Raw genomic sequence first — 10,619 nt, 5'->3', positions numbered from 1 at the left:
TAGTCCCCCACATGGCTAATGTGAGGAGGTTGTTTTAAAATTATTCATATACGCGGTATGGGTAGAACCATTGTAGTAATAGATGCTTCAAAAAAAAAATTATAGTAATAGATGGGCAGCGTTAGCACGCGCATCGCTTTTTTTGGGTGCCCAACAGAGACAAATTTCAAGCCAAAAAGGAATATCTCATTTTATTTTTGAAGCAGAAGATTTGCTTTGATTATTATTTTTTTAAGGCAGATTTGATTTGGTGATGTGTCATCGTGCCAATAATTTTATTAGTTAAATAAAGAGGATACGGTAACAGTTGCCCGTACAGTCAGACAATTGATTCATAGCTGTATTTCCAGATTTGGTGATTTTCCGATAAGATTTAGAACGTGCCCAAGAGGATCGGATTATCCAAAAAGATTTTGATTTTCATTACGGCTGTTCCATGTAATAATTCATTCAGATCTGCACATGCTTCTACATTAATAGGAATTGCTGGTTAGTCCGATTTTTCATGACCCAGTTAATGGCTAGTTCATTTGTGAAACTAATCTACTCGCTAATACAAAAGCATGTTTTTGGACCAGATTATTAATTCATTGGTCCGAAAACTTTGTGGAGATTATAAAATGTATTTTTTAAATGACTAAAACACCCTTACAGATTTAATTAGTATCAATACATAACATATGTAGTATCATATTAGTATTGGTACTTAATAGTATCAATACTTAACATTATCAATACATATGGTAATATGTAGTAACATATGTTACTAGTAGTAGTATGTTACTAGTAACATACATAGTAACATATGTTAGGGTTAGCAGAGTAATTTTACTATTTTCAAAAAAAATTCGGACTAGCGAGTAAATATGTTTACCCGCTGGACTAGCCATTTACCCGGATCGAGTTTAATGGACTAAAGAGCAAAGTTCCCGTTACGTTATCGTGTGCCCCATAAACTGCCATGTCGTTTGATAGTCGCTCTGAAAAACCGAAGTTAATAAAGTCCGGATAAAAAGGTTCAGGCAGATATGGGATATGTTGTGACAGCCCATGGGACTAGAGGATCACGAAGTCACATGTTTAGCGTGTTGTGTGTCGTGTTGTGTTGTACCGGAAATTAATACGTGTCGTGTTGTGTCGTGCTAGATGACGTTTTCTGTTCTGTCGTGCCGGGGAAATAACCATGTTGTGCAGTGGTTTAATAAATTTATTCAGAAAAACTTTTAAGAGAATAGTGAAGAAGAAATCAACAGAGAATTTCAACGGGATCACGGTGGTATGCTTATTGTCACTGTTAATGGAGCTGGTGCTATTCTTCAAGCCATATATGTTACTGTTTTCATCATCTACGCACCCAAAGACTCTAAAGTATGTATATACACCCTTTACTTAATTTCATCTGGATATCCGTGAGCACTGCCATTAATCTCCGGAGTCCGATATTTCTAAATGCGAGAAGTTAGCAGGAGTTTTTAACGCGGGGTTTTACACGACTTAAGGTTGTTCCCAAATGTTAAATGAATCTAGCAGTACTGAAAATAACCAATTAAATTGAAATTTTCAATTTGACACACGAGGCCAGACGAGCGTAGAATGGGTGGGCCAAATAATACATGACCCAACCATGCAATATGCGCCAATACCATGCACCAAATTTCGTGTCTAATCGAATTTGAGGTAAGAATTAATCGAAATTTCGTGTCTAATCGAATTTGAGGTAAGAATTAATCGAAATTTCAGTGTATAGTAGGGAAAATATAATCATCCAAGAAGAAAATGATAAGAGAGGAGCCACATTTTCCCGATGGAAGAACGGTAATACAGTCACAGCACGAAAATATAATCATCGAAGTAGTTAAGGAGTCATAAACATTGTAATCAGTCATAAGTATGTTTTTTGTCCCAGTTTGTGTTGTCATAATCAGCTCAAATAGACATAGATTGCCTTTTTTTGTTTTTTTGGACTATACTACTTAATTTGTCAACAATCTAAATATACCAGTCTCACCTTCATTTAAGCTGGAGCTTAATGTATTAGTTTCATCAAACTCTACAATTCTATGAGCCGTGTGTCAAAATAGGCTAAATAATAAAGATGGCCGCGCCGAAGGCGCACGAGGTTGAGCCCAGGCCGAAGTCCTGGCTAATACCCTAGTCTATCTATATATACAAGTTACCTATCTTAGTCAAATTAGTATGTGTGATTGTTTCCAATCTGGTTCACCGTGATTCTTTAATTAACTTCTGCATCTTTCCGGTGTTAAATCAAAGATCAATTACCTAATTTTTTGATAAAATTAAGCAATGTGGGTGCGAAATGCTATTGGCTTTGTGTTAGGTTCAACTCAGTTAATAGTATACAAAAATTACAAAAACAAAGCAACAGAGTAATCAATGGACAAACTGGAAGAAGAAGGATCAACTTATAATTAGTACATGGAACCATCGAAATGGGCACGTACGACAAAGAGATAAAGAAAGAGAGAAGCCTAAACGAAGTGTGGAGTCTACCTAAACCAAGAGTGTCAAGACAACTTAGTGTCCATAAGATAATTGCCAAATCACACTCTATGAATTTAAATTCTTTACCACTCAGTGATGATATTGAAGACCAAGCTCCCAACCTTATCAATGGCACCATTAGTCATGATAGGTAGTAAAATTACCAAGTTAATAGACAATTCTATAAACACGAAGTACTGGGAACAAATTTATAGTCCGCCAATCGATCTTTATACACGAAATTCATCCAAGTTCAACTACTAATGCATCTTAAGCAACCAAATTTATCTATTTTAATTCAAAGCTCCCACAGGAGAAATTTATTAGGACGGAAAGCAAAAACCAAGAACAAAAGGAGGGGGACACGAGCCTAACTTCAAGAAAAACAAACTCAAGAGGCTACCTTGAATGACCAGGACACGCACTAGTACTCCAAAAGTATTGAAAACCAAGCAGATGTCAGGGGAGTAGAGTGGTAAATTCATTGGTAATGATACCAATGACCTAAATTCGAAAATGGTCCGCTCCAAATTCTTTACCAATCAGAAAGAGAATTTAAGAACCAAAGGAAAGTAAAAACAACAAGCTTATAAAAGTTTAAGAACCAAAAGAAAGTAAAAACAACAAGCTTATAAAAGCAGTGACGGGCGACGAACGTATCAAGAAACTAGTTTTGGAATACTAACCCTGACCCTTGAAACTTGTCATTCACGAGACGATCTAGCCGTTCAACCATAAGAGGTGTCAAGTAATTCTTCCAATCACCAACCTCACCTTTCCTGTAAAACTCTTTGTTCTTGAATTCGCCTCTAGAGGTACCATTCTTGTTGACATCTAGATCTTTCAAGTGTTGAAAACTACATAAATGTAATATTTCTTCAATCACTCCTTGAGACTCCTCTTCTATAGAGAAACCGTAACCCATGAATTCTGCTAGTCTTTTAGCTTGAGCTTTCAGTTCTTTCGTCAAATCTTCGTACTTCAGAAACAACACTCTATGAGGATTCTCTATGCTCTCTTTCCAATAGCCAAGTATATGATCCCAAAATGGACCAAAAAGTGAGACTCCACTGCAGAAAACTCTAGAGCCTCTTCAATGGACATAGGGGCACTATGGCTAATGTCCTTCTGCAATGCTCTCAGTTTGTTTATAAAATGCCAAAGAGAGATGAAATTGTCTTTTGGGTTTCTACATAAATAAACAACCTTGCAATTTATGCAGCTCTTAATGGATTCAGGTAAAGAAGGGTAAGGTACATGGGTACCTATAAGTCTGGATGGCGACTCATGCTCATCATGGGTACTAGTATTAGTGAAATCAAGATGACTGTACCCTGGTGGATATATATGTTTAAAGTCGATGAAAGGGACAAGGTCATGAGGTGAAACTGTAAGCAATGGGTGGTGGTGGTGGTGGTGGTGATCAGTAGTAGAAGAAGGGTAACGGCTTCGATTGACGATTTCCAAGGCAAGTGCTTTCAACCATGTAGTGCCTGCTTTAGGTAGTGTTGCGATTACAATATCAGTATCCAAAGCTTTAAAATTTTGCTGAAAATCTTTAACATTTTCTATGCCTTTAGCATAGAACCAAAATCCTTGGTGTTGATAAAAAGCAAAATCTCCCAAACCATCTCGACCAACACTACTGTTTTCAGAAAGATCAAATGGGTTTTCATTATCTAATGTTGCCATGGATGATGAGCTTTGACTAGAAACTTGGATTAAGTAGTGAGGTCGCTGCTATAATCTGATAACGAGCAGTTTAGGACTTGCTACTCAGCTAATATATATATATATATATAGGAAAATAAAGACGAAATAGAGAATAGTGGAAAATTAACGTGATAATTCTTGTGAAATAGAAAAATAGAGAAGAGCCACAAAGTAAAGGGGAGAAGAAAAGAGAAATTATATTCATTAGTGTGTTAAACAAACTTTAGAGCCTCTATTTATAGGGCTAGACACAAGGGCATCCCAATAATAAACGAGATTCATTTTAGATATTTTTAACATAATTACACGTTTCTAACACTCTCCTTGATGAAATTGTGTGTAAGCTAATTGCCTCGTTAAAACCTTGTTAGGAAACCACAAAGGGACAAAACCTGATCGAAGGGAAAATAGTACAATTGTGAGTAAACTTAGAACCGAGTTGGACATGCATATGTTGCCTCATTAAAACCTTGACAAGGAAAAACCCATTGGGACAAAACCTTGACGAAGGAAAAAGAGTACAACGTGATAGTCCAATAAAATACCTTTCATTATGATGCTCCCCTTGATAAGTACATTAGTTAAATCTTGTCTTGCAAATCTTTGAGTCGACACTTCCCAATTTCGATAAACGAATTTCTTGAATGCTGGAGATAGCAATGCTTTTGTGAGAAATCTACCAGTTGATGAAGTCTTCTTTTGTGTTAGTCTTCTAATAGTGGTGTTCTCGAGTCTTCATGTTTCTTTCAATACATTAAGTACTTGAGTCTTGGATTGCTAATTTCTTGGAGATGATTTGCAAAAATAGTTGATGTAGTTTCTTTAACAAAGTGCCAAGATATGAATACCTTATCATACGTGAACAAAAATCGTATTTGTGAGAAGGAAATCCAAATTATTAGGAGATGATTAAGTTGATTTGGTTTAATCAAATGTGGGCATCCACTAAACAACCAAAATTGATACAACTCCACCTTCGATGACCATCATGTTGAATTAAATTGCCTCACTAAAACCTGGCCAATAAAACCCAATGGGAAAAAATTGGATGAAGGAAAAAAAGCACAAATATCAACATTTTAAATAAAATAAAATAATTAAATGTCAACAAGATGTTTCCTCGTTCAAACCTTGTCAGGAAAACCACGTGGGACAAAACCTGAAACGAAGAAAAAAAGAGTACAACTTTTGACGATTTATGGATGCTAACTCAACTATATGAGTATCACAGAAAATAAGCATCAAAATCATAACTCTAGTCTACCTCAAAGACAAGTTTAAGCTAGCATAATTCTAACTGCAGATTAAGAAAGAAAAATAATAGAATTTATGCTGCCAAAGCGTGGATTTTAGAGTTTTTAAGGACTCCTTAAGAGATCTATAACGTTGAAATCATAAACTAATTAATCTGGATTTTTTGTTGTGTACCAAATTTCTAAAAACACATAAAGGATTGTTAAACCTTATGTAAGCAAAAAAATGTGGTTGCCTGAATAAAATTTAATCCTCAAAAGATTACAAATTCAATATGTTCTTCGACCAAATTTTAAATACTACCATGCCAAGTGCATTGTATAAAGAGAACAATCCTAGGGTATGAGCAAAAATCAAACTCTTAAAAAGTTTTTACAACGAAAAGTTTCTCGTATAACGCATTATGACTACACTAGCCATTAATTAATAGGCTTGGCATTTTTAAAGTGTTAAGTTTTGGATCCAAAAAATTGGGTCAATTGAGAAATTAGAATAATCCAATCTAATTTGGATTATATGGAAACCAATCACATTTGTCGATATTCCTCTGCAGAGGTTGGTATTCATAACCACCATCGTTTATTATTTCAAAACCTAATTTAAATGAATATTCGACAATTTACAGCTTACTACGATTCCACATAATTTTCAAATGTATGCATACTCTGAAAAATTCAAAATTTACTGGTACCAGTGCCCATGGGTGTTATAATATCTTATTATTCAAATACGGATATATGAATTTTCAGAATGTGAACCGTATTAAGATAGACTCTGTTGAAACTATATGCATCCTATATAAAAAATGCTACATGCTTGCTAGATGTGATTGAGTTTTTCTTTTCAAAACGGCATAAGCTTATTGAAAAGCTAAATGAGATTTTTTTCACGCCTATTTAGTGGCATCTTTTTTCGATTTGATCATGATGGGAGAGAAATGATATAACTTTTAAGTTAATTAATGCTAAACTTTTAATAGCAAAGAGTCTCATCCTGATTCTGGCGGAAATATTGTCATCTCATACACAAAAACAAGTTTCGTGGAGTATTATCCGATTAAATCGAAGACATATACTCTTAATAATTTCTGGATTTTAATAACACCAGTTGAACTGTAGATAATGACTTTAAAAGCCATTTTTTTTATAAGTCCTTCAATAAAAATAAACTTGTAGTCTTCTTGATATACAAATTTAACTGTACCATGGGTTTTATTGGTTATAGCAAAAAGCATATAAAATATTTGCAACCAATCTCCAATGATCTATAAGGCCGACGAGATATCCATCCACCCAAGAATGAAATTATGGACACTTTATTTCATCAAAATAAATTACAAAGACTAATGAAATAGGATAACAAGCCGGGTGCACACCCTTTGATCTTTATTGTCCAATTCCAACTACAAGTGGAACTATTTTAAATTTTTGGAGATTTACCATGAGAAATTCCTCTTGGTGTTTGCAATTGTTAATATCATAATAACGATACTTCATATATCTCTTTAGAATCAATAGGGAAAAACCAAATCAATTGGCTTATACGATTCTTATTCAGAAAATAAAGTGATTATGTTTGTTGTTAAGAAATCCATGGTTTCCCTTAAGAAATGGAAATCAATGGTTTATTAGTAGAAAAATAAAAACATAATTTGTAAAGGTTTGTTTAAACGATTACCATAAAATACGAGGAAAATAAATTGGCTAAAATTTCTTAGAATGCCAATGTTAACATCTCCTTTCGCAGAATTGATAGAGAAAACCAATACCGGTTTGTATATACAATACACCAAAATTGCATCGACAAAAAGAAAAAGAATTGTTGACTTAGTTACTGCATAGCGAAAATCCACTTCATGGTTGATAGATGATTTCTTGTAAAAATATAAATTAGAAACCGATTATAAAACTCACATGATCCTCATCGAATGGACGAAAATATCAAACTTAATTGGACGGAGGTTTTTCAACCATGCATATGATTCATTACTGTAAAGGAAACCAAATTGCAATAACACCAATTTTGGTGATTACAGTTTCATCAGGGGATAGAAACTATAAACCATTTTTCGATGGGTTTGTTTTTTTCTTTCCCTACGATAAAAGAATAAGAGAACAAAGGAAATCAATTTATTTGACAAAATTGATTATCAAAGCTCTATAAACATAGAGCTTGTCTTTCTGGAAGAGATCAACATTTTTAATGGCACAAAAAAGGAAAACAATAGGATTATCGGTAACAATATTGTCATACCGAACTATGTAAATTCTATTAAATCCCTTATAGGGAAAAAGAAAGACACCAATCACCATAAGATATTAATTAAGTGATCAATTAAGTTGTATAAGAAAACAGAGAAAACAATAATAAATAAATAAAGTTCACTGAACATGATTCGTTGACATCGTGCTCATTCCATGCTGTTGGCTTAACAGTGCTTTTGATCCGTAAACATGAATCTACATAAACACAAAATAGAAGCTAGTAAGGAGATGTTGAATCAAACGCCCATTAAAACCTATAAAGTTAATTTAATAACAAAAGTTGAAGTATATATCATCCCTTTATATTGTTTTTGGATTTTGAATGTTTCTTTTTCCTTCCGACTCGGTGTAGACTTTTTTTTTTCTTTGATCAGAAAGAAAATTTCATTAACTTACTTGGAGTTACACCTTGTAGAGCTTACTGATAACGTCTTGTGAAATAGAGAAATAGAGAAGAGACACAAATTAAAGGAGAAAAAGAAAGGAGAAATTATATTCATTAGTATGTGTTAAACAAATTTTAGAGCTTTTATTTATGAGGACAGACACAAGGGTATTCCAATAATAAACGAGATTCATCCTAGATATTCTTAACATAATTACACGTTTATAACAATAATGACTGGTCGGTTGGTGTGTTTTCAAAGTTGTTGTAGTAATAAGATTCGTTCAAGACTTGTGAAAGCAGATTTTAGACTTAATTTTAAATAAAAATATAGAAAACTTAAATAAAAGTGATATGCAGAATATGGAGAAGACTGGGGCTATGGATTCCACTAATTACCAATATCAAAGTGATTTATATTCTCTAATTATAATTATGCAAATCCTTCATTCAAATTGATACTAAATATTGCAAAAGTTGATTTTTTTAGAAATAACAATTGTAAATCGAAAGTATGGGACATCAAAACCCTAGGATATCATGCTCCATCAATTGAAATTACAATTGTTTAACAAAAACCATTTTTTTTTTATTTATCAAGGAAAATAATCATATAATAATTGCATAAATTAAATAAAATAGAGTTTACCACATTTTATTGGCGAAATAGCTTCCTCCGTCGCCCCAGAGGATGGGTTTAGCTCATCATTGTATAAACTTGCTCAAAGTATTGATTCATGCTCAAAATTTGTTTACAAAGATGAAATCGAGAGAAAATAATGAAAATCGGGTGTTTGCAACGTTTATAATTATTGCAAAACACTGTTACAAAAGAACGATAAAAAAGAACTGATATTGTTGTATCTCTGCGACCCTCGTGTGGCTGTCGTTGTCACTGTTGATAAGCGACTGCTTCTGGTGGTCTTTTGTTCTTCGTGTTCTCCCTAGCATCAGAGGAAAATTTTCTCTGCAACACGATCAATCTCCTCTGTTGTTACTCTAAACTCTCCCCAAACTCTCCCGACCGCAAATTCTCCGTCCCGGCAATCTATTTATACTCCTCAGCCTCATTTAATCACGCCATAATTCTCAATATTCTTCATTGAACTCGGGCAGTAAAGAAAATATTATGGGAATATTTTCTTCCCTGATTTAGCTTCTCACGCGTTTCTACATCTGCAAAATCTCCTTATTTTTCTTTGTCAATGTCCAAAATGTTGCTCGAGTCATCAAACATGAGCAGAACACATTAAAATTTTCCAAAACTCATGCAATCCCGTGAACTATTCCTCTCATGCACGTGCTTCCCTGTTTTCTTCTCGCGGATTTTTCAGCCAAATTTGATCGACCAAAACACTTGTAATAGCTTTGTATATGTCCCAGGAACAATTCCATAAATTTTCAGCCATTTAGTCTCCCTATAACACCTCCAAATTCTTGATTGAAATTTGACAGTGATAAACATTATTTTCCCGCCAATTTTGAAAATTTGAATTTGAGGAAGATGGGTGTTGTGGACAAAAATGGGTGTTGTGGACAAAAATGGGCTACATATAGTCGTGGGTGACACTTAGCAAAAATGAGGGTTTGTATAGAAATTGTCCTCCATGGGTCCAAATAGCACTTTTTGAGCAACTTTTTCCACACAAGTGTATTTCTCCAAAAACACCTACACAAACATAAAAACACCATAATAAGTACAAAATCAAGCACTAGCAATAGAGACACTAAGGACAATTCAGACACAAAAATGTGTCTATCAAATACCCCCAGACTTATTATTTGCTAGTCCTCGAGCAAATCTAATCTAGAAAATAAAAATGACTACACTTAGCACGTGCAGCAAGCCATTAAACCGCTAAGTGGCCCTAGCGGCGGAGTGTTGTCTCCGGAGGGTTTACCAGAGGTGTACCCACAAAACCATTACTCCAGACCCTAGCTATCTAAGCAGAACCTTGGAAGGCACAAAAGAATCTCCTTGGTTGGCATACTCTCATTGACTACATGAGGAAGTACCCTGATGCGAAATTTCAATTGTTGTACACGAGTTTGCACTCAGCATACTAAAATTCATATATAAGTGACAGAGCTCTACTCAGATAGTTTCTGTACATCATAACCGGAGTCAACTAATTACATGGAAAGATTAATAAGATGGATAAAGAGATGGTTAAAAGTGAACGGTGTTTCCCATATCTGTCTGAAGGCCTCTGCCAAGTGAAACCTATCCTAATGGACTGAGATACCGGTCTGACTAATATCAACACAACTGGCATATACAAGGGGACCAGTGGTCGATAAACCTAACTCTAGGTCAACACAAATGGCATATACAAGGGCACCAGTGGTCGACTTTATTGAATTTATTTCGGTTGGTCTAATGGTCTGGTCTCTTTTTTTTTCTTTTTTTTTTTTGGTATCTCAATCACTCTATTCCACCCTAGCAAAGGTAACAACTTGAATCGTGTGCCCCACCAAATCACTTAAAAAAAATAAAATTA

The 10,619-nt window shown here is 34.4% G+C and overlaps 1 protein-coding gene across 1 annotated transcript; it reads right to left on the bottom strand.

Annotated features, from left to right (window-relative positions):
• Window positions 1–3,510: 3,510 nt before the first annotated feature.
• On the bottom strand, window positions 3,511–4,194 carry LOC113351062 (cytosolic sulfotransferase 12-like). The gene has a single exon (XM_026595130.1). It carries the CDS (start codon window positions 4,192–4,194, stop codon window positions 3,511–3,513), a length of 684 nt encoding a protein of 227 aa, XP_026450915.1.
• Between the last annotated feature and the right edge of the window lie 6,425 nt (window positions 4,195–10,619).

Source organism: Papaver somniferum, chromosome 2, assembly GCF_003573695.1.
Source record: "Papaver somniferum cultivar HN1 chromosome 2, ASM357369v1, whole genome shotgun sequence".
Classification (NCBI taxonomy): Eukaryota; Viridiplantae; Streptophyta; class Magnoliopsida; order Ranunculales; family Papaveraceae; genus Papaver; species Papaver somniferum.
The sequence above is the reverse complement of the archived record's forward strand: the minus strand, read 5'-3'. Positions and strand labels throughout refer to the sequence as shown.

Excerpts from the sequence above, each read along its gene's own strand:
- LOC113351062 (XM_026595130.1), bottom strand. The coding sequence starts at position 4,194 with ATGGCAACATTAGATAATGAAAACCCATTTGATCTTTCTGAAAACAGT.